Here is a 27,257-nt window from a genome sequence, read left to right on the forward strand (position 1 = left end):
AACAGCTCTGTACTGAAAACGCACAGCACTTGATCTGTTACCTAAAAAAAAACAAAGCCAAAAAAACCAAAACCAAAACAAACACCCAGGAAAAAAAGGGTGAAACATGGGTAACATTCTCCTATAACATAAACTACTAAGAGCCTTTGGAAGTGAACTAGTGCGTGGGCTCATGCCAAAACACAGGCAAACAACACGTAACACTTCATCACCTCAATTAACCGGTCTCCAGCTTTCAGTCGCCCATCTTGAATGGCTGCACCTCTCGGAAGGATGTTTTTCACATAAATTGGAGCAGAGCCACCAATTGGGACATCTCTTGAAGTAATGCTAAATCCCAAGCCTTCTGTACCTGCATAAACAATGCAGAATATTACTTGTCAAAATGCACGTTTTACATCACATATTTTTATCCAGCAGAATGCATGTACACCTCACTGATACAATCCATGAAAATACATACATAAGATGTAAGAATTACTGCATGGGGAAAAAAAAAAATTGGAGAAAAAAGGCATATATAGGAACGCTATAGCTGAAGCACTGAGTCTTGGCACAGGTGGCTCAGCAGGCCCTCCTTGCAACTCGCTGTTCTGACGACTTCCAAGTTGTTGCCATATTTCTAACTTTCTATTTCAGATGAGCTAAGCAACAAGGAAGCAGAACAAAGCATAACTGATATCCTATCCCTGTCTTCCCCCTTGTCGATCTGGATCTCATCAATGATCCTTTCTCTTCTGGAACTCTTTCAGCAATGTCAGTTGGCCGACATCTTTGGCCACAGGGCTTTGTCAGCTCGCTTCTGGACACCGGCAGGTGACAGACAGAACCAGAGCTCAGTGGTCTCATATCTTCTGCTACCAAAGGACCTCAAGCTGTTTTCTCTCAACAGCTCCTCCGCCCCCGGACTTCACCCCGGCTCTCGCTGAGTTCCACCCCAGCTTCTACCACGCAGGCAGGGAGCAGAGCCAGGCTGCCACGTCTGAGGTCCTGCTGTGCATCCAGACAACTGACTACACTTGGCTAAGACCGACCGAAGCAAAACAGAGACATTTAGATGACCTGGAGAAATTCAGACAGGGGGTCCAGTCAATGTGGCAAGTGAGACTTGCCTGTATTTCAGAGAAATTATGCCCACAACTGATTACTGAAGTGTACCTTAGGATCCCACCAGCTCTGGGATTCACAAGCCGAGAGGACAAACAGAAGCCTTTCCTACTATGCAGAAAGCTCATCTGCGATCCTCTCTTTGATGCAATCTGTTCAGTATTATCAACAGCCTTTGAAACTCTATGCTGAAACCCACATGGCCCCCTCCACTGCACATCAAGTCTACTCAGGACACTTATTTTAACATGGAATGCAGACAGCCATTCAGTGGAGAGCATCCCTGACAGAGTATCAGCATCTACAACTTCCATTTGAAACATCTCAGAGGTTATCAAGATATGTCTACAGTTCAAGTTGACTAGCGAGACATACGTATGACCAGCCTACATTTAACCTGACCTACTACAGCAACCTGCAGTTAGGACTCGGCAATATCAGGTATGGTCCCTAAAGGCTGCACACAACACCACCCCTTTGTGTAAAGTCATGGGGACAGACAGAAGCTGAACTTTTACGCAACAGTCCTCAGCTATGAGCCCTGGTAGCTGAACACAGTGAAAGACACACAGCTATACACCCATTTGAGGCTTGTACTGGGTTTGCGTGGCAAGGTTTTGGTAGCAGGGGGCTACAGGGGTGGCTTCTGTGAGAAGCTCCCAGAAGCTTCCCCCACATCCAATAGAGCCAGTGCTACTTGGCTCCAAGATGGACCCACCACTGGCCAAGGCCAAGTCTATCAGCGATGGTGGTAGCGCCTCTGGGATAACATAGTTAAGAATGGGAAAAAACTGCTGCAGAACAGCAGCCAGAGAGAGGAGCGAGAATATGTGAAGGAAATAACTCTGCAGACGCCAAGGTCAGTGCAGAAAAAGGGGAGGAGGTGCTCCAGCTGCTGGAGCAGAGATTCCCCTGCAGCCCATGGAGCAGACCCTGGTAAGGCAGGCTGTGCCCCTGCAGCCCATGGAGGCCCACAGTGGAGCAGATATCCATCTGCAGCCAATGGAGGACCCCACGCCAGAGCAGGCGGATGCCCGAAGGAGGCTGTGACCCTGTGGGGAGGCCGCGCTGGAGCAGGCTCCTGGCAGGACCTGTAGACAAGTGGAGAGAGGAGCCAATGCTGGAGCAGGTTTGCTGGCAGGGCTTGTGACCCCTTGGGTGACCCACACTGGAGCAGTTTGTTCCTGAAGGACTGCACCTCATGGGAAGGACCCACGCTGGGGTAGTTCATGAAGAGCTGCAGCCCATGGGAAGGACTCACGTTAGAGAAGTTTGTGGGGAACTGTCTTCCATGAGAAGGACCCCACGGTGGAGCAGGGGAAGAGTGTGAGGAGGAAGGAGTGGCAGAGACAATGTGTGATGAACTGACCATAACCTCCATTCCCCGTCCTCCTGCGCCACTCGGGGAGAGGAGTTAAGAGAAAATCGGGAGTGAAGTTGAGCCTGGGAAGAAGGGAGGGGTGGGGAAGGTGTTTTAAGATTTGGTTTTATTTTTCATTACCCTACTCCGATTTGTTTGGCAATAAATAAAATTAGTTTCCCTGAGTCGAGTCTGTTCTGCCTGTGATAGTAACTGGTGAGTGATCTATCTCCCCCTGTCCTTATCTCGACCCACGAGCCTTTCGTTGTATTTTCTCTCCCCTGTCCAGCTGAGGAGGGGGAGTGATAAGAGCAGCTTGGTGGGCACGTGGTGTCCAGCCAAGGTCAACCCACCACAAGGTTAAAGCCTGAATTAATTTCTGTCTTACTGTTCCATGCGTTGATTTGCTAAGTTTACTTTTTTACTGAGCAGGTTAATATCCACACATGAAAAGGAAGCATTAGTGCAATATAGTCAACAGCAGTCTACATACAGATTTCTGAAATCTGCGCAACTGCATTTGATGAAATCTAGTACAATATATTGTATTATAAAGATGGCAATCATGTTAAGAAGTAAATTGATACAGGTGACAGGGCTGCGGATGACATAACCTTTTAAAATCTTCATCTTGAACATATGTAAGTCCGCATATGTACACAGCAAGTGCATGCAGCTCGTATTGTTCAGGAAATTTGGATCAATTCCTCTCTGCTAACTATCGTGAGACAACCTCCCTTCCTTCTGCAGCATTCAACATAGCTGAAAAACTGACATTTGAATTTGAAAGTCTTCATCCACTTTCAGGCTGATACAAAATTTATCAGTGCTATTACACAGAGATGAAAAAAATATTAGATCTCCTAACATCCACATTTTACTTGGGAGACCTCACAATTCTAATGATGCTTCAAATGTTCATAAAGCACTTTAACTCCTTGCAACATGTGAAGATGATCTGTATAAGGATTTTTTAAGCCACATCTCAGCTTTTTATGGAATGTATTTTTTTCTTATTTTAAGAATCTCTGTTGAATACTGCTCTTTGAGTACAGGTTTTGTCTGCTAAAATTTCTAAAGTAATATCAGAACATAACTGCACGTCCAGGACAATATTTCATTATTAAGAAGCTTAATCCTCACAATCTGATTAAGACGTCACTACGGATGTCTGGTTCACACACTCAACTTTAAACCTCCACGGAAAAAACAGAAGTTGAAATGTTCACATTACAAACGCATACCGGATGTAAATTTCGACTGTGGCATTTTCCGCTGTCAAATCTCCAGAAAGTCTTTACCAAAGCCAGCAGAATGCCACAAATCCACACTGAGCCCAAATACTAACAGCAGAAAATTCTAATTACTTGTAAGAAGGGGCCTCAACTGGGCTACATTTTGCTATGCTGCTCTGTACAGCTTTGCAGGAGGCAGCACTGCGTGTCATTTTCCTTTTATTTTTTCTCTGCTTCATTTTACTATTCGTGCACTATAGTTGCCTTCAGCTGTATAATACAGCTTCATAAACTCCTATGTTTATTACACATAAATTAGAAGTTCACAAGATTGGGAAATAAATGGATACATTGGACCACAGCCAAAAACAAATACGATTTCTGTGACTGGATTGATTTTAACTTTTTTTCTTTCTACACACATCACTTATTTAGTTATCTCTACCCCATGCATTTCAGTTTTCTTGTTGATAGAAACGCATATAAGATCTTAATATCTTCCTGCTGCTAAAATGTTTTCAGTTCTTGGGGTGTAAAACTGCATTATAATAATGAGGGAACTGTACAAACATACCGTAGGCTCCTCTGATATCTCTGATTTATGCTAATAATATGGGAGAAACTGGACACATATACAGGCAGAACCAGAACACGAGTAGAAAACACAAGGAATTTCCATCTTTTTGAAAAGAAGGAATCATCCTACTCAAAGCCAGGAGCTTTACATTGCAAGATCGAAATTATTTGAGCTATGTTCAACTTAATCTCTTACAGATTTTAAAAAGAGAGAGGGTAGAAAACGTCTTCCTCCCTCTGTAGCTGTCATCTCTGACAACGATCAAATTACACCGAGTGATAATAACATTTAAAAATTACCCACTAATTTGTGTAATTCAAATTCTTAGGCTTCTTTGATAAATCAGCAGCTCTCTCGACAAGCTAGAGCTCCCCTTTTCTCTTGGATGTGATGCTGAACACGCCTTCTAAGGTCACATTACCCTCAAGAGCTCAGCCAGCACTGAGCTGAAGACAAAGTAGTTTTAGGTGAATAAAAAGGACAGTTACAATAGTGAAAGCACTATGTTGTACAAAAAGAAGAGGGGCAGATTTGATGCTTCAGTAAGTTCCAGTAGCACTGAGGGGTGAGGGTGACTGTCATGCAATTTAATTAAATATATATTCAAAATTAACATCATCATCTTATTTGGAATCAGTCTGATTATAAACTGACAGAATGCTAAAACATTTATTAAATCTTACTAGAGGTGGCTAGACTTTCTGTTCTCTCACAGTGACGAAGTGTTTAATTTCTCACTAGTGCTAGGAGTATCTTTTTGATTGTGGAAAGAGAGTGTCTGGCATAATGTTTCTGTCTTTCTAAGGTTCTTCTGCACGAAAATTTGTGCGCTTCTCACCCAGCACCAACTGCAGGTCTAAATTCTCAACAGCAAAACGTGGTGCTGGGTAGAAACACTGCTGGAACATGAGACAAAAAGCAAGCATCACCTCTGCACTGCTTCCAGTACTTTCATGTCCCTCTCCAAAGGACATTAGTTCAGAGACCCAATAAGGAACATGTGAAGGACCTACACTGTCAAATTCTTATGATACTTCTCTTACAGTTATCTTCCCTTTCAGGACTGCAAGCAGAGCTAGAAGTAAATCATGCTCTTCCTTTTCCTCTAATTTCAGCAAATGCAGATGAGTTCTGAGGTACTTCAGCACAGATCTCCCTAAATTTAAAAAAAACCAAAACACCAGAACTCACTTCTGAATCAATGGAAAACGTACAATAGCCAGACAATTGGGCACCACATTTGTTCATACTTATGCAAGAAAAGCAGAGAACATTTCAAAACAAACTAAATATGGAAATTCCATGTGAGTGAACAGTCCTCAGATGGAATAAAGGACTGTTAAGGAAAAGTGCAGATTCTTCATGAAAGACAAAGAACACACTCTCCCTTTCCTAAAATAATAAGGGTGATTGGTTACACACTTATATACATTTTGTGACACAAAGTCACCGAAATTACAAATAAAGCATCCCCACTTAATCAAAGTGTTAGCTTACAGAATGATCCAGAAGAAGGTGAGAGATAACACTACAATAAAACTAAGCAGAAGGGCCAAATGCTCTCTGACAGTAATCAGAGTAGATGCTCTCCTTCCAAGCATTTCAAGTTCCTGCTTTCTCACAGTAGACCCTTTCTTGAGATTCGTGTATGGATGGGTGATTGCTGAAATAATTATCTTACTGTTTTATGCTAAAAAGCAGTTTTTATTAAGGACTGGACCTCATGCAAGAACCAAATAGCAAATATGTTCTCCTCATTGTCAGGGGCTTCGCTAAACTAACTAAGACCGTTTCAGATACTTCTTGAACAGTTATTTCACTGCTCCTAGTTTAAGCCCTGTGTTTTTTCAGAAGTTGTATCTGAGTAGTCAGGGTAACTGTACATGCAAATGATTGCTTAGCAGGCTGACTGCTCAGTTGTCTATAAAATTTCTGCAGCCACATGTCCATTTTTATGTAGCTGAGTGATTTGGAACACCTTTTTTTTCCTCCAAGCAAAGCTCAGACCTCTCAAGAAGAATTTTGATCAACCTAATACAAACATTTTTCCATTTTTTGCTACAGCCTGCTAATAAATAGTGATCAGAAGTGTTTTTAAAAAATGAAAAGAAGAAACTTGATGCAGCTAATAATGCCCAAAATTACTTGCTTCACTTTTGAAACTTATTTCTCAAGGTCACTTCAGAAATTTAGGAATCTACATGCTTCATTTCAAAAGTGACAAACACCCCTACTGCATCTGAACAGGAACTCTGAAATCAGTCTAAGAGAACATATCACTTCAAAAGAAATTTTAAATAAAAATTTAAAATGTCAGTTCAAAGTCTGGCTCGAGAAACTGTGTGGGAAAACAGGAGAGTATGATGAAAAATGCATGTAAATCTGTACACTTCAGATACATGGTGCAGGATATCTTACAGACAAGTTCAGGGTCCCGTCTTGTATGCTCTGCTATCTAAAACCAAGTAAAACAAGTAATCGTCCACATATGTGCTTTACTCTTTGGAAAGTACGGTGCCATTTTAGATCAGCATACTCCCAAACCATCCATGCCATCGTGTCTGGGTCTCTTAATGACTTCTTGCAGAAAGGAACCTGGGTGCTGCATGGGCCGAGTGCCACCGCACCAGAACACCGAACGCCCAGTCACCTGCTGGGCCTTGCGGTGTTTAAGCTCAGCTCTGTATGTAGACAGAGCATTAATAATGACAGAAGGGCCAGCAAGCCAAACCACAATCCAATAAGAAACTCTGATGAGCAATGAGTCCTGTAATCCACCTCAGATCTACAATTTAACCACGCTTCTCTGCTGCACTGCACAAAGTGCCTCCTCCCTCTCGGGACCCACCAGCGCCTGGGACACAGCTGCTGCGCCCCTTCTGTAACGGACAGGGTGAGTCCTACAGCCTTCCTGCTGTAAGGTCTCCTCCAGTTGTGTCACTCCTTCCTTCCGCTTAAAGCTATGCTATTTCGCAAGAGAGAAATACTCTTTGGGCCACAAAGGAAGGGGTGATAACAGCTCCCGTGGCCGGTGGGTAAGTCACTCTCTGGAAGCAGGGAGATGTGGACTGAAATCCTGATGCACTGAATACTTCAGACAAAAAGTAGCAAAATATTTGGTGGAACTAGGACCAGCTTCAAAAACAAGAGTTCAGTTTTGACATTTTACCTCAAGAGTTATATATTTGATTTAGCTAGACAAATACGTAGCTATAGATAGAAATGATCTGATGCAATGAGTATTATACTTAAGGGCAATAAAATAAATTGAAGCTAATTTAAAGACTGACTACTTCAGGCTTGTCTTAGTACAACGATGTCAAAACCAGTACATACAAAATCTGAGGAATACAGTGCCCAATTGAAAAGCAGTCTTTTGCGAGCATCGAGCTAAATGCTGTGAGTTACTCAGTGCTCAAAGACTGAGCCTTAGAATCATTTGTTGTATAATTGGTTATTTATTATTTATAAGTGTTGGATTAAATTTCTCTCAATTGCATTGGCTCAAACCTTGCAGTCAAAGAAAAACACTCCAGAATTGTCCTGGTGCAAGGGTAAAAACTTGCCCTAACACTCCGGGTGTTAGTAAAGAACTATTTTTATGCATTTACACTTACGGCATATCAGCTTACACCACAATATATATAAACACAGGCTCACTGTCATGTCTTGTACTATCTTAATTTGTGTGAGCTATTAAGCTAGACTGTTATATAGCCTTAATGGCATTAGAATATCAGCAATAACCCCTACATCTATATGCTAAAAGTTCAGGCCCTGACCTTTAAGGAAAGATAAACAGATATCCATTTTCATTTAGAAAAGCCAACAAACATTCTGCACTGACTGAAACATATGACTGACCTTCTCTTCTGGTTTTATTAAACAGCTAAATCCTATGAAAGTTCAGGTTATTTTAAAATGCCAAAACAGCAATAAATATTAAGAAATCATAATTACAGAAGCACGCACTGTAGGGTTATTTTACCATGTCATTTTCTATAATAAAGCTCGGGCAATATGTAAAAACACAGCTGTAATAAACAAGGTCTGTCTGTATTGAAAAAGTGTCAATTCTCATATACGACATCATTAACCAGAATGTACAGGTTAAATCGAAAGTGAATTTCAAGATGAAGCCTTACATGCTTGTATACCTTCAGGCACCCCACAAGCAGTTTTCAATCTAATGATGGTAACTGGTGAAATAACTGCTGTCTGTTAGCTAGAAAGAAAGCACATTTGTTAACTATCTATAAAGCCTGTGTTATTACAACATCTTTCATCAGAAATAGCCAAAGATAATCAACATCCCTACTGCACTCATATTTATAAAAAACTACTTGGGGGCATACTTCAGTGTTTTGCTTCACTTGTTGCTCCATATGCATGCTGTCAGAGTGATCAAATGAAAGCCAAAATTGGAGAATATGCCCCTTTCTACAGTAGATATTCACAAATGAAAGACAGCAACAATAAAAAGGTATCCTTCCTTATGCACACTTTTTTTTTTTTTTTAAATATCACCACACCTAAAATACAGAACACTAAATAGTTTCTGTCTGTCTGTCTATAATCTGAGCTAGGTGCCATTTCTTCACAAGTAGTATTCTCACATAAGAAAACTGTTAGGAACAAATATCCCCTCCAAACTTCTGCAATATTTTCTAGATACGGATTTCAATGCTTTTACTAGCACTTTTCTAGTATGAACTAGAAGTTAAAGTATCCTCTAGGTCACTCTCCACCAACAGGTAGCGTGCACCTCCTTCACTCCAAAATCACCTCATATATTGGTGCCAGCAAGGCTAAGTCACATCGCAGAAGCGGGGAGAGTATTTATGAAACTGTATCCAGTGCAAGAGGACCAACATGTAAGCTCGTATCACAGTCAAAGAATCCATAACACATCAAAATTACAGTCTCGTAACTTATGAGCAGCTATAATGGCACATTTGGTTTGTGTAAAAACATTGTGTTACCATATTCTATACTCATTTGTTGATGCTTTTAAATTATATGAAATGTATATTTCCACTCCTGGCTATGAATTCTTTTATGTAATAATATCCAAGTGATATTTCTACAGGCTTCCACAAACACAAAAAAAACAGGTAAAAATCACTGTAGTGACTGAGAGCATATTTGTAAGCACAGTGGTTCCTTGCTCAGCCAGTAACAACAAATTTTTCCAAGCAGGCAGATCTGAGCGATGGCCTAAAGAATTTCTTGAAGGAGCATCAACAGCAGAAGCAAACTGTCAACTCAACCTTATGTCATCCAAGTTTGTAGAGCTTAAAATTCAGCAAGCAGAAAGCAGCAATCTGGTGGTTCATGTGAAGTTCATAGAAAGGAAAGCATAAGGATAATGGGACAAGTAGCCTGGTGCCTGTGAAACTGTAAAATCTCTACCATTCAATGCATTATCCATGATACCTTTCGATAAAAGGATTAATTAATAAAAATTTTTAACACTAAGCACATACCATACCCTAAGCGGAACGTCCTTTGAGTTCACAGAGAATACTGTCACATGGGTAAACTTCTTGCTGTGTAATGTAAACCCTATTCTTGCTGCTAGAGATCAAATAATATCTAACCTTAAACACACTCATCTTAATACCACAAAGCTTACAGCATGTATATTCCTTTAAAAAAATCATTTCCCAAGAGCTAAGAAATACTTGCATCTAAATGTCATTTTATTATACTTCAAACTATCTTAATAGCATCTAGATTGTAACTACACAAAAATACCAAATGTTCTCACTTAGGACATTTAACACATCATAAAATTTCTACAGATGTACCAATACATCTACATGTGCAGATTTAACACAGATGTTAAGATAAGCAAGCACCGCTTTCTCCTCTGTCCCTAAATCATCTCTCACCCCCATTCAAATTACATTAGCATAAGGGCCAAGATAGGTAATACCATGTTGCATCTCAACCGTTTAAATACAGACTTTCTCATCCCAGTGGAATGTTTCCAGTTAGCTGGAAATTAGAAAGTCCAATTTACCAACTGGATCCAACCCACTCTTAAAATCTAACGGCAAAACCAGTTACTCAATTTGAAAAGTCACAGTAACTGTAAATACAGAATATGGGCCATTTTATCATATTTATTTATATTAAATAGTTCACCAGTCCCTGGGTCTTGGCCAACAGAATTTGTAGCACTTACTGCACTTCTCTTATTAGTTGAGAGACAGAAAACAATGTCAAAGCACTCTTCAAAATGGCCTTTTCCAAAAGGCTGCACACACCGAATGCGCAGCTGGACTCCCACGGGTGCTATCCGGGACAGCTCAGCCCTTCGGCTTCAAACACCATCCCATCACATCCCCCACGCTCCTGCATGCTGTCCTGCCCAACACATGGCCCTGGACGCACGTACACACACCTTGCACACGTACCTCACACCCTGTGAGGAGCACACCACTGCCTTACCTTTCCTTAGCTGTATACTGAGCCTCTTCCCTATCTTTTTGGTGTTATACCCACTGTTCGCAGTGGAGGCGAGAACTTTCTGAGGTGATGGTACCAGGCCCGAGGGTGGTTTCCCTGATGAATTCACACTATGAGGTAGCTGCGAGTAGGAGTCTGTCTGATCGGACTGGTTACCGGCTCGAGACATTCTCTGTAACGTGTGAAGTCCAGAATTGTTAATACTTTTGCCGTCAGCATACTGGGAATCAGGGCTGAACCGGCTGGAGTAGTACGTGTTCTTCTCGCTCTGGGACAACTGTTCGTACTGCTCTTTATTTGCCGCAGGGACCACATGGAACCAAATGAACGGCGTACGCATGGCTTGGCGAAACATATGCTGTGCTCTAGGTTTCAAAATGAACAGAAAATTAGCAAATTAGGACTGGCAGACTACAAGACATTATAAGCGCAATTACTAATGTTAATTAAGCAACACGAGCTGACAGACACATTGCATTCAAGCATAAGCCGTAAAACTTGAATCTGTTCACTTGACTACTTGGCCTGCATTTTGCTAAGGTTTATTGCCTTGGGGTAACACAATGGTTAAATATGCTGAACAACTAATGTACCAAATACTGAATTCGGAAAAGCAACAATTTTAACCACAGTCTTGAAAGGCAGACAGTTCTATGGCGGGACTGCACTGTCCCTCTGTTCTGAACCTTAATAATTGTGATAATTGTGATAACAGTAATCACAGTGACAACAGAATTATTAAGAATGAAAATTACACTTTATACAAAGACTATGTATTTCCATAATTTTCTGACAGTATATGCAGTCTTGCAAAAAAAATAATTTACATTTTAGTTTTCATAAGTTACTAGTCTTTCAGAATATAACATTAAGAAATAGGGAAAAAATGCTTAATCCTGCACAGACAGACATTGGGCTCTAGGTCACATTCAAAGTACACAAAGTCAACAAGTTTCTTCACAGACTTAACAAATCATGATTCGGGAGCACAGAACAAGCAGAGACAAGCTGCTTTCAACCATACAGCACAGGGTCGTGTTCCAATCCAGGTCAGAGTCAAAGAAATAAAAAACACATTTCAAATGTGTGTTAAGTACAGGACAATCAGAACAAATGATATTCCTTTGGCCCTCAACAGGTTAGAGTTTTCAGAACAACATCATCATCCTTGAAAGTGCTCATTTTCTGCATACCTCTCCTCCACTTTCTCTTTCAATTAGCTGTGTGTGAACTACAACCTGATTTCACTCTTAAAAGTCTTTCTGATTCACCATTTCGGGATTCCACCAAGCCCAGGCACCCACTGAGCAAATATTTCTGATCTCTCAAACTTCTCCAGGAAGGTTTCTGCACATAGGACTTATAGTTCTCACACATACAAAACCACAAATACTTTTAAAATGTTAAAAACAAAGTCTCCATGCTGTCTACTTATATTGAATGTGATGCATTGCAAGGATAAGAGCAAAAGCTATATCGGAATTTCAGGTTAAACAGTTTACCAATGCAAGAAGAAAAAATCTAAAATGTGCAAAAACAACCGAATGAGAAGTGCATATACTCTAATGACAATAATTATCCTGAATTTTTTGTAGTTTGGCTAATTTAAAACCACTAATGACCCTTAGTGTATCTTTGCTTTATTAGAAAGGTGAGCTTTGACAACTTTTTCTCGCTTTCCTCAAATTACCGCAAGGTGCAGAGTTAAAGATTAAACGATGCAATGTCATGTCTGGTAAGTACACTTACTGTTCAAATCTCCTGTTCCGAAGGTCTCCATCGTTAATCCTGACAATACAATCATTCTCACGAAAAAGGTTTTCTTGTTCAGCTTTTCCACCCTTCTCCAATCGCTTTACCAGCAGCCCCAGGGTTCTGGAACATTAAGATTACAAATTATTACTGTTTAAACAACTTACAGCACAGAAAATCCTACTGATCTAGTATTTTATCATCATCACTATAGAAACTAAATTTTAAGCCATCTTTACCTTGAAGGAGGACACCATAGTTTCAAATCATTTATAAGCATTACCTGAACTATTATCCCTTCTCCATGAAACAAAGACCCTAGGTGAATCAAGCACGTAATTTAAAAGTAAGAAGGAACAGGCAGTGTGATGATAGCACGTCCATTCTGGCAAAAGGCCTAGATTTCTGAGCAGTAAAAGCTTCAAGCAGCACCACACATCCGAGAGCCGGCATCATTTCTGCTAGTTGATTGAAGTTGAACAGGTTCAACCTAAAATTTGAATTTCTGAACTAGCAGAGAATACTACAGCCATCACTACTGCTTCTGAGCAAGTGAAACGTGGCATCATCTTGCATGAAAAGCAGCCTATAATGAAGGGATGAATAAATGATTCAGGAACTTCAGGTGAACCAAATGCTTTTATCTTCAAGCCTTAACTTTTTTTACTAAACAGCAAAGAGGAAACCAAAAAATTAAATGTCATTTTTAATTCAGCATATTATCTTAAATTAATTGGTTCAGTAATGACTGAGGACAATGACCATCTGATAGCCTCTGCGCAATGAGAGTTGGCACCTCTGTCTAGTACTCACCCATAGTGTCATCTTAAGGACATTTTTAGCGAGAAAAGGTAAACAAATATTCAGCCTAAAATTATTAAACGGATCCTGAAGCATGGATTTCTAGGTTCTGGAAGGATAGTGTGAAAAGTCAATGATGCTTCTATACCTGAACTCTAGGTTTGAAGCAGGACTCAATCTTCAGGATTATGCTTGCATTGACACTGCATTTGATTTTTTTAAAGAGGATCAGCTTTACTTTGAAATCCCACAGGTCCTATTAGTGGGTCAAATTTCCATCATCATAGTCAACAGCACTACTTTTTCAGAAGTCCTTTCAAGGCACAGTGTGGAAAATACTTTGTTGTGTAGCAGGAATTGCAAGACCACGCATGCCTCCACCCACAACTTTCAGTGATCACAGCACTTCAGTTCACATACCTCACGGTAAATGAGCAGTGAATGATTCTTAAAAGGACATCTCATGTGCTCAAAAGTTATATATGCACTTGAGCACTTCATCAAATGGGTCAGAAAAGCAAAATTAACTTATTTCTTCCACTTTATAATAAATTCTGAAATGAGGAATTTAAATATATGCAAATAAGATATTTATTTTACAGAACAGTCCTACGTTTCCTCCTACAAGGCAGATGAAGGAGCAAGAGAAACAATCCTAGTAGTATTTCCATTTTGGAACCACCTAGAGACATTAAGATATGATGTTGAAAGGATCTATACATGTAAACAGACTGAGAGGAGAAAAACAACATAAAGCGTCTTGACAACAGAAATCATCAAACAAAGTTTGAGTCAGACATTAACATTTAAATGATACTACTGTTTCCAAGTGACACGGAGTATTTTGCAAACACCTGATGTGCCACACCTTTGACATGTGCAGGGTCCCATCAGAGGGAAACCTTGTGCACCCTGAGCCGGTTCCCGACGAGCCGCCCAGGTGCGGCTGCGGACTGAGATGGGGCTTGCCGTGAGTGCAGTGGCTGCAGCCAGCAACCTGGCTCTGGGCAGTAACGCTGGGGAGCACACGGACCAGAAAGATTCCATAAAGCTAAAGTATCCCTTCTCCAGAATACAAGTATCTCAGAAAAAAAAGTCTTGAAAAACACAAGAGATACTAGAGTGCACCTAGTCCTATCCGTCCCCACCCCAAGTTGATATGCTTTGAGTTTGGAAATTTCCACCTTTTGTCGATTCCTTCCAACAACTCAGCATCTCCCAAGAAAAAGGAAAATAAAAACTTCTTGCTTTTTTTCCTGAAGTAAAAACAATTCTTCCCTGTTTTTTTCTGATGGCCGAGCTAGTGAAACATGTTTTAGGACATGATCTGGGAAGTACTATCTAGATATTCAACGTGGTTTCCTGTTTGTATTTCCCACAATCCTCTAGTAGTTCGCATGGAAAAAAATTTCTGAAGTCTACAACAGTCAACCACTAACTTAATGACCATGTTGTGCTGCATTTATTGTACTAAAATTTGCTGATTAATTATGAAGGCATTTGTCACAGGAAAGAAAATAAACTTACAAAATACTGACTCAATCCCTTTTTACTTCTATTCTCTAAAATAAGCCTTGAACACAGTCTCAGACTTCTTTAAAAGTCATAAATAATTATAGAAACAATTTAATAGAATATGTTTGTTAGTTCTAAAAAACACTAAAATAAAATTTATGAGTGTTAATGATAAAATATTTTTATTTCTCTAAGGAAAGGAAAAAGACTTGTATGCCTTCACTAGGCTACTTTTCTCAGAATTGTAGTTTTGATACACATAAAACCATGGTTAGAAAACAAGTTGGTGACTTTTCCACTTGTAAGTTGTTGAATTTCTCTGGGGAGACAATGTCTTTGAGCCCCGAAGTGAAGGTACTAAAGAGGATATCACTAAAAGTGGAAGAGATGAGCAAGCAAATGTAAAGTTGAGAATGCTACATTTAAGAGAAAACCACCAAAATATTTGAGGGAGAGAGGAAAAAATTGTGTCTACTCTTCCTTTGCTTTCACTTCATGGCAACTTTGATGCAGGTGTGCTCCTCTGTAATGCCCAAAGACAACGCAGCATTTGGATGTGCGTGCAATGCTTGCACGAGAGCATACACAGTAATTGCAGCAGGTGTTTTGTTTACACAGTTAAATCTCAAAAATACAAAAATACTAATATATTAAATATCAAAACATATTCCACACAAAGAACAATACTCCAAGTTAACACCATGATAATACACTATGCAAAATAAGATGATTATTTCATCCCAGTGTCTCCACATACTTATGATTACAGAGTAATTTGTCTATCAATGGTTTCCGCACAGCATTTTTCTTGAAAAACTGCTCTCTACTGTTTTGCAATCTGAAATTATATTAAATTATTAACGCAGGATGCATCTTTATGTATAGTTTGTCATTTCTTAAATTTACTTCACTTAAGCTCTCAAATCTAGTAAAAATATTACTGATCCTAACCAACAGTGAAATAACGTAAGACATGAATAAACTACCACTTAAAATTGCAAATAATCTCATTAAACAAAGGCTACAAGTTCTACTAATGCAAGATTGCTCATCTCACACACAACATATGGTGCTCATGAGGATTTCACTTTTTAACAAATGTTAGAGCTAGGTTAACCGAGGCATAGAAAGCTGAAGTCACTGAGAACAGATTCAAGGCTGGATGAACAGCCTGAGCCAAATTTGGAACCAGGATCCTCACAGTGCCTTTTAATTTTTTGTGGTTTTTTATATAAAAGATCCCTTCAGACACAGTTCCAGAAACAATTTCCTGAACAGGGTTCTGCGTAGCAGAGTAAACTCTCCCAGAAGTTGCAGAAAACGTATGTTCCTGAAAATATTAGTAACAAAAGCTTATCAATTTCCTGCAGTAGTTCTTCAGCATACTATGGTTAGATGTAAGAATCTGACTGTAAAAAAAGGCATCATGGGAATTAATGTTTGTTGTGGAAGTTACTGGAGATAAACAGAGTAAACCTGATATTGCAAATATGCAATAACCTAAAAATTAATTGGATTTTTTTTTCCTGCTATATGGCACCACCATTAATCCTGATAAGTGGAGATGTTGCTCTACAACAGTTTCAGTATTACATTTCCTACATTAGGAAAACAGAAATTTTGAAAGCCTGTAAACTATTCCAGTATAAAATACAAGAGTCAGTATATACATTTGTTTAAACACAACCCTGTAGTATACAAACACATGGTGCATTCGAATTTGCTTAATCGAGTCAGTTAGTCAACATGTTTTCTAACATAAATTCTTCCATTATGAACATTTTAAACTACAGCTGCTTCAAGAATGAGATTAAATACTGCGTGAACCTCTGTAAAATGCTCTGCAAGTCTGCAACCCTGTCGAAACAATAATTAAAAATGGAAATTTGGTACATGCACTGTTTTAGACTAACTTTAGCTGACATGGGGACAGAAAGGAAACAGTATCAAAGCACAGAGCTCAATCTTTTATTTGTTTTAAATACCTAATTGGGAATGTAAACAGCTTAGATTATATTAGCATTTGCACCACTGTATTTCCACAAGGTTCATTACTCTAATTATACAATTAAAATAAACTCAGCTACATGTGTTAACATTTCAGTTCTCAGTATAAATTACAACCAACGATAAAACTAGAAATAAGCAACGAATTTTTTATTGACATCTAAATTGCCTGAGTTAGTCTGGGTAGTTCTTTGAAATTGTGAACTCCCCACATGCCATCCAGCTGTACAGAAATGATGATAATTTGTCTTAATAAAAACTGGCAGTGTAAATACTATAGGAGTAATAAAAATATTACATTTGCCATCTAGAATATGATTCAGCCACCACTGCCCGCTGTACATACACACTCAAGTTATTTAACTATTACCTGCAAGCTAACTGTAATATAATCAAATCAGACAGAACAGAAAATAACCAATTTAGATGTTTACGTAAAGTCACCAACATGAAAAGGCAAAAACTAGATTAAGGGGAAAAAATGAGGATTGATTGAAACACAGATGTGTAGCAGCCTCACACAGTGAAAGATCTCTGAGAAGTTCTACGGGAACATAAACACAGGATAAATTTCCTGAGATTCGGAGGTCAGAGTAAGCAAATCAGCCTATTTGTTCAAGTCAAATTATCGTGGCTGATCAATGCTAAATTGGACATAAACTCCTTCGCACCACATTGACGTCACGGCGCTACTGCGGAGACATTAAAGTAACTTTATCAGCTTTCACGCCTGACGTCCGGAACCAATTTCCAACCTTTGGTAACTACTGCTCAGCTTTTTAGCCTCCATAATACGTCAAATTAAGTTCACACAACTTTTAAAAGGATGAGATCAGACAATGAAAGCCTTGAATTCAGCTAAAAGAGTGAAGAAATGGTACATTCACACCACGGGGAATCTTTTCCCAGTGCACATGTTTTTGAAAACCATGGCTACCCTTGAGACTTCAAAGGTCGGAAATGCAGGAGAGGATTAAGTGGAGATGCAGATAACACATACCTACTAGATGATCAAAAAGAATATGATTGTTAGAGAGGCACCTTGAAGGCGGTATTAAGGACTTTGGTATAGACAACAGCCATTAGATGTTTAGTTTTCTTTGTATCTTGAGTAAAAGAATAAATCTTTTACAGTGAAATATAAAGTGATTTATAAACTCGAGAAAATGAAGGACACTTCCACTAAACGTTAAAAAAAAAAAACCACTACAGAATAGAAAACCATATAAACAACTTTCTAGCACGGGGACTATGTATACATCAATGCCTACCATCCTTTGAGGTTTTTTGTTTTTTAATAAAATTTGTTAAAATTTGTCATTTAAACTGACAAAAAGCAATAAAATCCAGTCTCTTATTTTTCCCATTATTCTGAGACTTCCGTAATAGTTTTAAGACATTTAGGCTATATAACATAAAAACAGAGATTGACTATTTTTAGCAGCCAGATTTTAGCTGTATGGTTTATCACGGATTTTGTGGCATGCTTCAATAGGAAGAACAGCTGGCGGAGCGCTACAGACTCACTGCTCTGCATCAAAGTAACATGTCTGATACTTATTAACGGATGTTCTTTCTGGGGTCTTCAGATGAATATCCAAATCCTGGAGCCGGGCTTGTTTAGTCTGAAGAAGAGAAGGCTGAGAGGGGATCTTATAAATGCTTACAAATATCTTCAGGGTGGGTGTCAGAAGGATGAGGCAAAGCTCTTTTCAGTGGTGCCCAGGGACAGGACAAGGAGCAATGGGCACAAACTGAAGCACAGGAAGTTTCGTCTGAACATGAGGAAGAACTTCTTCCCTCTGAGGGTGACGGAGCACTGGAACAGGCTGCCCAGGGAGGTTGTGGAGTCTCCTTCTCTGGAGATATTCAAGACCCGCCTGGACAAGGTCCTGTGCAGCCTGCTGTAGGTGACCCTGCTTCGGCAGAGGGGTTGGACTAGATGACCCACAGAGGTCCCTTCCAACCCCGAACATTCTGTGATTCTGTGATCCTTCTCTGTTCTGTTTTACTAAGCAGACTTCACAGTAGTCTTGGGTCGATGGGACTATAACTTCCATATTGTTATTCACAGAGACTTCTGATGTTATCTCATACATTCTTGTGTCAGTTGAACCTCCTTCCAAAGACAGACACAGCAGGATTTTAGAAGAACAGCTAGGGTATAGAGCTTGAGAAGATTTCACAGACTCTTAAAAGTAGAAGAGGCCACATAACACTAAATTGTGCTATAATTACTATTAAGCTTGCAGACGAGAACTCAGTGCAAGCCCATTTATGCATCAAAATACCATCAGCCATCAGTCAGGACTGCTCAAATGCTGTTCTTAAGGGACTGAGCGCTTGCCCTCCTTTCTGAGCACCTAGTAAGAAGGAAGGATTGGCGCTGAAGGAAATTTTGCACAGATTTAGAATTTTCTTTCCTTTTATGCTTTCCACTAATTTGTTTCCTCTTCGCTCTAACTAAGCACTTCCCTGTTCACTTTCTATTCTGTCCTTCCTTCTGCTTTCATTTTCATGCCTCCTATTCTGCTTAGTGCTGTACCTATGCCATTGCAAAAATGTCCAAGCCAGTTTGGCATATAAAACTTCTATCTTGAAAAACTTCACAACCATAAGGTGACGAATATGTATATCCCTCCTCCTTTTTGATAAGGTGAACAACCTCTGTTATCTAACGCATATGATCAAAAAGGCCAATAAAGGACTGATGAACTTCTAGAAGTAAAAATAGAAGGATAATAAGGAAACTTATCCACAGAAGAAAGTTTGACCATGTCTGTACAAATCAACAGTACTCTTCCCAGAGAATTAGAGAGATTCTCTTCATTAAAAAAAGTCTCAGTTTTACTACAAACAATTAGTAGCATCTATGTAGATGAGGCAGAGATCTTTATAGATTTTGCTCAAGATCAAAATCCAATATTCAAGACAAAATCTAACTCCAAACCCTCAAAAGACCATGAACTAGTCAAATACTTACTCAATATAAATGAAGGACATAGTTATGGCATACAAATTTTAGTGGTTTGGGGTGTTTGCTTTGGGGGAGGGGGGAGAAAGCCCCTGCTTATTGCATAGCGGAAAAAAAGGACAATTGCTTTAGCATGTTTTTACACTTTTTCACTTTTTAAAATCATTGATTTAATAACCATTGCCTATTAAGTAACATTTTCAAAAGCCCAAGAAAGGAACTGGAAGAAAAATAATTGAAAATACAGCATAACTGGAATTGAACACCAATCAAACACAAAACAATGACAGGCCAATGCACTAAGCTCTATGATAGATCAGATCTTTTCTTTTTGGACATCCCTCAAAGTCTTTACTGAGTCCTGTGCTTCGTTTTGTATATTTAGGTTTCTACTGAGCAGATTCCCTGCTCAGGTAAGCTTGTTCACTGGACCACACAGCAGCGTGCTTTGCAGCCAGAGGAGGAACAAAGAGCAGCCATGTGCTAGAGCAAGAAACAAGCAGGCAGAAGAGGATCCCTGCCAAGCATCTGCTCTCCCTCCGAATCTAGCAAATGGAAAACCAAGTGTATCTTCACTGCTCAAAAGAGCTGGGGGACCAGGACAAAAAAAAAACAACCAACCAACCAACCAACCAATAATAACCAAAAAAACCCCACAAACCAAAAAAAAACCCAAAGCCTCCCACCAAGTGCTCCAAACTGAAGCTGGGTGCGTTCCTTTCCCTGCTCACACTGCAGGCTGCCAACACCTGGAGAAAATGTCTCTGCTCTCTCCACAAGCACGCAGCGGCGTGGGCACAGCTGCCGGTAAGGCAGCAGTACAACGCGAGTGCTTATCATCAATACTCAGCAATGAACTCTACTCTTCTTCCACTACAATGCAGAGAGCATGGGAGAAAGGTTTTGGAAACATCTGAGGTGCTCTCCAACTCTGCTCCTCCAACACTTTCAAGACACGGGCCCAAGTATCTTCCCCCTTCAGCAGATAATTTTGGAGGGTTTTGAAAAAATTCGGACGGCAATTGTATGTACCACCCATTTTTCAGTGAGGGTAGCTCCAGCATTATGAAGAAAAAGTAAATAAATTTCAGTATACAATTTATTTCCTTTACAACAGAATCTAATTTTCAAGTATGTCCTGAATTCTAAACAACTATTATTTAAAATAGGCTTTCCTGTAATAAAACTTCATCATATAATCCCAAATTCAGGACAACAAAAGAGTTAAAAGTCCTCTGTAGCTCTTGACATAGCTAGCATCCTTAAAAAAAAGTGAGATGTTTTATTTCTGTGTTTACGGCTTTTTCATTTTACATGCTCTTCTTACGTACAAACAGCTTAAGCTTCACCTCAGACTTCACAACCACTTTAACAGGCTGGAAGTGAATCTTGAATTAAAATTCTCATTCAAAACCTCAAAATATACATTTCTAACATCAATTTTATTAAATAAGTACTTCGTAGGCAGTCAGCCTTCCTAAACCAGTCTTCTTCTTGGCCTTCACACTGTCTAAATCCCAGATAACTGTGTGAACATTTCAACCATTTCCAACTTCAGGGGATTTACTTCTGAGCTGATGTTTAAAGTACCATTCACTCACGCCCGTTCCATCACCACACTGAATTTACTAAATTTCAGATCGTGAATAGAAAAATATACCACATTACGAAGTTTGTTCTTAATACCTGTAGTCCTCAGAAAAAGCAGCCTTAAATTAAAAAAGAATACATTTTCTCATAATACATGTCAGTACAGCTATGAAAGCATTGGGTTTAAAGTAACAACTGCAAATAAAGCTCTTATACTGTGTTTAAAATCCTGTGAAGGTATTTGGTATAGGAAAAAAAAATACATTTATCGTCTCTGAAAAGACGTTGATATTAACATTGGAGATATGTGTATCTCTCAAGTTAGTTTTGCTCTTAATTACTAAACTGCAATTGCTACTAGGTCGACTGAAATATGAGAACATAATACCCCTTCATGGGTAATCACAGACTACTTTTTAAAAAATATATTTGTTCCTCTATTCCTTAAAAATGGAAGATATAGTGTATAGTTAGATAAGCATCATCAAAATAAATTTTGCTTATATTCCTGAAGAATTATAATTTTTCAACATACTTAAAAAGCTTCAGATCTACCACTAATTACTTACTACAAAAGTTAAGCTATTTTTCTGAGACTATGTTAATGACTCTAAATGCTAAAACTCTAATTTAGCAAAGTAAACATTAGAGATTATGCATTCTGTTTACTAATATAATCCCCTAAATGATATTTATAATGTAAAGGACTTTCTTTACCTTTTTTTGGTAATCATTCCAACTTCATGAGTTCCAGCTTGTCACATAACTAAAACAGGTTCACCTTCCCCCAAACCAGAATGTTTCAACTCATTTTACTTCTTCATTTTAACCCCAACAGATGGGACAACACTAAATATCGAAAGCGTGATGATTGTTTTCTCTTCCACTCTTACCAAACGCAGGCGTAGGATGCCTCTGCTTTAGACTCCTGCTGTTATTTGGGAACTCGTGGCTCTAAATAGTCAGCAGGGAAATGTTGCATACATATCAACCTGAATTAATGTGGCGGATTCTAATTTTAAGAATCCAAAAGGAAATGTCTCATAATTCAACTTCCTGTGAGATCACAAGAGAACCGCTATTAAAACCCCGCAGTTCTAACTCCTTTTACGCAGAGCCTTTCCATTACAGAGTCCACCCCAAGTACAGTGGCAGAACACTTGCATTTCCTCCTTTCTTAATCAGTGAGACTACCCTTTGAAAAACACACAATATTCTACAGAAGGCAAAGGCACACAATACAAAAATTAGTACAACTAAGACAAAACACGGCAAGTTACAGTTCAATTAAAATGCTATACATTACATTACCTTCCGCCTCGGGCACTGAAAGGCACTACATGGATTCCCAAAGGCCCGCCGTCATTGGAGACTTCTACGAGCTTTACCATATCACTGTGAGACAACGACGAATGAGGGAATATGAACATGTGCTGTGAAACAACCAAAAACACCCCACACAAACATACACAGAAAAACAAAACCATTCCAGAAATCAAGTCATGGTGATGAAAGCATTGTTGAATGCTACGTACCTGAAGATCAATCTGATGGCATGAAAGGAGACCAATCATCAAAAATAGTTCAATTAATAAAACAAACAAAAATCAAAGAATTGTTTTTTAAACTTAGTTTGCTACATAAAATTAGGTATCATCATAATTGCACACATATTATTTTATTTCTTCCTTACTCTAAAGTTAAATTTAAATTTAAATTTAACTGTTTGGACCATTGAACAGAAATACCTTAAATACCATGTACATTTTTTCCTGAGAAGCCTAAAAGCTGATCACAGCACCAGCATGCTTTATTTTTTTTATCTTAGAGAGAGACCACTCTAAGCCTGAACATTAGCTTTCACATAACTACCCCTTAATCAAATGAGAATTATTAAATTTTTAACTGGTTAAATTCTTCAGGTTTTAAAACAACACATTATTTTGTTTTATTGCAATTCCATTTCTTTTATCGGAAGATCGCTGTATCTGTATCTCCTTACCAAGCAAAGTTTCCAACGTAAGATCTAACTACAGCATTCAAAACCAAGCAGATTTGCTCCTGAAGCAACTCTGCATCTAGTTTTCAGCTATACTTTTTGCTGCAGGGAGGGAAAAAGTGAAAGAGGAAAGTGCAGGTTCAGAAGGAGACATGCAGGAATTCTAGAAATAGACTTGGACCAAATCTACTGATGCATTTGAAACATGGCCACATCTGGAAAGGTGGAATACAGCCCATAAACCATAGAGAGTTATAAATACCCAAATGAGAAAATAATACATGAAGGCCAAACCTCTCAGTAATCTGGAAGTGAGAGATCTGAACAAAAGCCACAATCTAAATTTGTGGCTTATGCCTCTCCCTAGTATTACATACTTTTTCCATATTTCCTGGCACTACATATATATACACAGATCTTTGAGAGAGTGTTTCTCATAAGCGTACAAATCAAATTTAATCTACAATTGGAGCAGAGAGCAAGACCAATGCCCTACGATAGCAGTAAAAGATTCTCTACTTCCTTCCATAAGCTCTTGATCATATGGTGACCCATCCCAAAAGCTTGCAGCGCTTCATCTGGAGCCTGAGAATAACCAGGCCACGCATTGTTAAGAAGTCAACAAAAATCCTGCGATGCAGTTTGCTTTATAGTTCTTCCACGTTAAATTTTTAAAATATATTTTCAAGGTAACTTTTACATTTGTTAGACACCTCAATGTGTGTCTGATTTTTTCATCTCGTTTTTTAAACAACAGAAATGGAAGGTCTCTATCCCTGTTGCCACTGCTTAGCTCAAGAAAGTACTGCAACAACAGGAGACTGAGAGACTTCAGCCAAAAACGTGTTATTTTTCAGACCTGGACCAATGTTTTAAGACTGAGAGTGCTACAGCATTCGATAACGTTCCCTGCCCCAGGTTCTGGACAGGCTAACTTCATTTCATGCTCACTGTACATTCAGGCTAAGTTTTCACTAACTGGTGTGCAACGCAGCTCACGGGAATCAAGGAACGCCTTTCACCTCCAAAAGACACCCTTTGCTATTGGCATGACTACGGCTCCCTGCGATCAACATTTTTTCCGACTTTCCTATCAGCTTAAAAGAGAATTGAGCGCTGAGGAAGAGAACAAGTGAAAATCAGTATGATTCACCTGGAACTGTCATAAATGGAAACGCAACTTAAAGAAACAAACAAACAGTCAGTCGTCTTATCCAGCCTACACTGTTTAACTTGTTCTATTGCTTGAGCCAGTAACCTTCTTTTTTTCAAAAATACACATTTAAGGTCTAGGCACTCACATTTTCTTTACAAAAACCCATCCCAAATTCAAATGTTCAACTCTGTAAAATGGAAAACAAAAGGAAATGGTTCCCTTCCTAAGAGAGATTGTTTCAGTCTTGCTTCCTGCTTTTCTCAGAAGTTTGGGCCAACTACTTCAAACAAACACACAAAGCAGTATGATATCAAAACAGAAAAGAATGAAGTAGCATATGATGAAATGTCAACAAGTTACTCCAAAGCAAGCAGCATGTGGAATTTACAATGTAACAGATTTTGTAAATGGAATGGAGTAAAACTCAGCATGTGTTGCCTAATAGATGTGACCACAATCTTTATCTAACATTTAAGGCCTCTGCATGTAATTCATAATTTAATTCAGAACTAATAGGAGTAGATTTATTTCTACTTAAAAATTAAGTTTAGTCAATGTAAAAGGTTTAATTTAAAGGTAGAAGGGGATATTTTCTCATTAATTCCATACTGAGGTATGGATCGACTCTTTGCAATGAAATGCAGAAGGTCAAGCTTGCTGCATCTCACGATGAAATAAAATAGCCTTTACTGACTTTTTTAAACTAGGAGGAACTTCCCAGTTTTGATCCATTCATAAAGTATGAGGTTTCTGGCCACACAACTTGTATGACCGCCATGCACATCTTCCCAGTAGACTGTGAACCGGTGACAGGAATCCAGATTTCCCCTTTTGAAATTCTTGCCTGTTTTTATTTATTGGTGCTAGCACTGACCCTATTCCTTCTGTCAAGTTTTCAGAGTTCCATCAAATCAGCGTCTTCTTTAAGGTAGAAAATCTACTACAGCATCAGTACTTAGAAATGTCAAGTTTCCGACGCTCATCTTTAACACAGGCTTTTTGAGTTGTTTAAAATCTGCTGTAAAAAGGTCCATGAAGCAAATTGTGTAAAACCAAAATGACACATGACCTAAAAAAGACTGCCCCACTTTCTTAAGAGCAGTATCACTCGTATGACCCTAAGTTTTTTGTTAGTCTATGTGCAGTCTCAAGACTCATCATTAAAACAATGTGTTCTGCCAGTAACTTACTCCAGGGAAAAATTGGTAGCGTTCTCCAAACCAGTGTCTGCATGTCCAACAGGCTCAACTCTGCTGTTGTCCTCCTCTGTCCGATCTTCATCCTAAATATTAAAAAAAAAAAAAAAATCATTTAAATCTAGGTTCAAAAGGTTAACTCATTCTAATAATGCCTTTAACCATTTGCAGACTGTTGGGGTAACCACACGTGCAGTGGAAATGTGTGCTTCCACAACTACAAAAATCTTTTCTGCTGCTGTCTGAAAGTGTTGTAAAATGGTTTTTGTCACTTTATGCATTTTTTTAATGATATTTACAGTTCAGTTAGTTTTAGATCTTAATTTTACTACAGTCTTGAAAGCAATGCTACAGAAGCTATCGCATACAGCATTTTTTTCACAGGTACCCAAGTAAAAGCACAAAACCAGCTGATGGGCAGCAGTGTCTGGGCAAACTCCCTCCAAGCTCTCTCTGGGCAGGTTACTGGGGACTCGACTGAATGCACGCGGCAGCTCACTCCGGCTCATTGGTAAAGAGTTAAAAACAGTAGAAGAAAATGCAGCCCACATAATTCCATAAAGTACCAAGACCTCCTTAAACATTTTATCACAGGCCTTTATTAATAGCATGTCAGAAAAGGCTGACATCAAAGAGTTACGTGAGGCTCTAATGCTAACCAATTGATTTTGGTTTTAATTTGACTTTCCAAAAAGTACATACATTATTCACCAAATGTGCAATTTTACTGTCAAAGCTGTGAACACTGTACTTTCAAATTTATAACAAGGTAATTCAAGGACTACTAGTAAGAAGATCTAAAACCGTTCTTAGACCTATGTTACTCATTAGAAGCTTATACTTTTAATTACCCATGTGACCAAACAAAATATTATGAAGTGCAAACCATAGGTTTCAAACGCAGACTTAGATTCTACAGCTAGAGTCATCAAGTCACTAAAATAATAAGGGATAGGTTATGAGTTCAGCAGAGTCAGGCGATAAATTAAATTATTGAAGAGATATTAAAGGCAGGCAGAGGCAGTTGGTAACGTCCAGCTGACATTTCCACTGCGAATCTGCAAAAGCAGAAGGCTGGATGCATCAGGCTTCCACGGGCTGTAGATAGGCCTTGTGCATCCTGGCTAGCAGCACGCTGCATGAAGCAAAGCTACTTGAAGATTGATGATCCTGTGTTTTGAGAGGCTTTAATATGCACCTCTTCGTCATCTATCTCTGTTAAGCACTAGGCAAGTAATACATTTCAAAGGTTAACCAGCATCTTGAACCTGCCTAGAACTGCATTGTGAATGTAAACAAGAACTCATATAGTAAAAGTTGCTTATAAGTCCAATATAAAGGATAATCTATATAATTGATAAATAAGACATAAGCTAGTGTTTACATTTCTATATTTACTGATTTCAGTTGAAGTTCTGTACGTGTCATGGAATAAAGTTTAAAAATTAATAAATATCCAAATCTCCATGGACAATTCTAAAGTTACATGCAAAAAGGTATACATAGGAAAATCA

At 38.9% G+C, this 27,257-nt stretch overlaps 1 protein-coding gene across 11 annotated transcripts in view; it reads right to left on the minus strand.

Annotated features, from left to right (window-relative positions):
- The window catches only part of PARD3 (par-3 family cell polarity regulator), a 471,104-nt gene that overhangs the window by 203,009 nt on the left and 240,838 nt on the right, over nucleotides 1-27,257 (minus strand). For all 11 annotated transcript variants that reach the window (XM_075419691.1, XM_075419690.1, XM_075419689.1 and 8 more), the window contains 5 exons: nucleotides 25,738-25,829; nucleotides 22,704-22,787; nucleotides 12,503-12,628; nucleotides 10,736-11,118; nucleotides 213-352 (listed from right to left, as the gene is read on the minus strand). In XM_075419691.1, the coding sequence (XP_075275806.1) occupies nucleotides 213-352; nucleotides 10,736-11,118; nucleotides 12,503-12,628; nucleotides 22,704-22,787; nucleotides 25,738-25,829 (825 nt within the window). The remainder of the gene's footprint in view (nucleotides 1-212; nucleotides 353-10,735; nucleotides 11,119-12,502; nucleotides 12,629-22,703; nucleotides 22,788-25,737; nucleotides 25,830-27,257) is intronic.

The sequence above is a fragment of the Opisthocomus hoazin genome, chromosome 4, assembly GCF_030867145.1.
Source record: "Opisthocomus hoazin isolate bOpiHoa1 chromosome 4, bOpiHoa1.hap1, whole genome shotgun sequence".
Taxonomy (NCBI): domain Eukaryota; kingdom Metazoa; phylum Chordata; class Aves; order Opisthocomiformes; family Opisthocomidae; genus Opisthocomus; species Opisthocomus hoazin.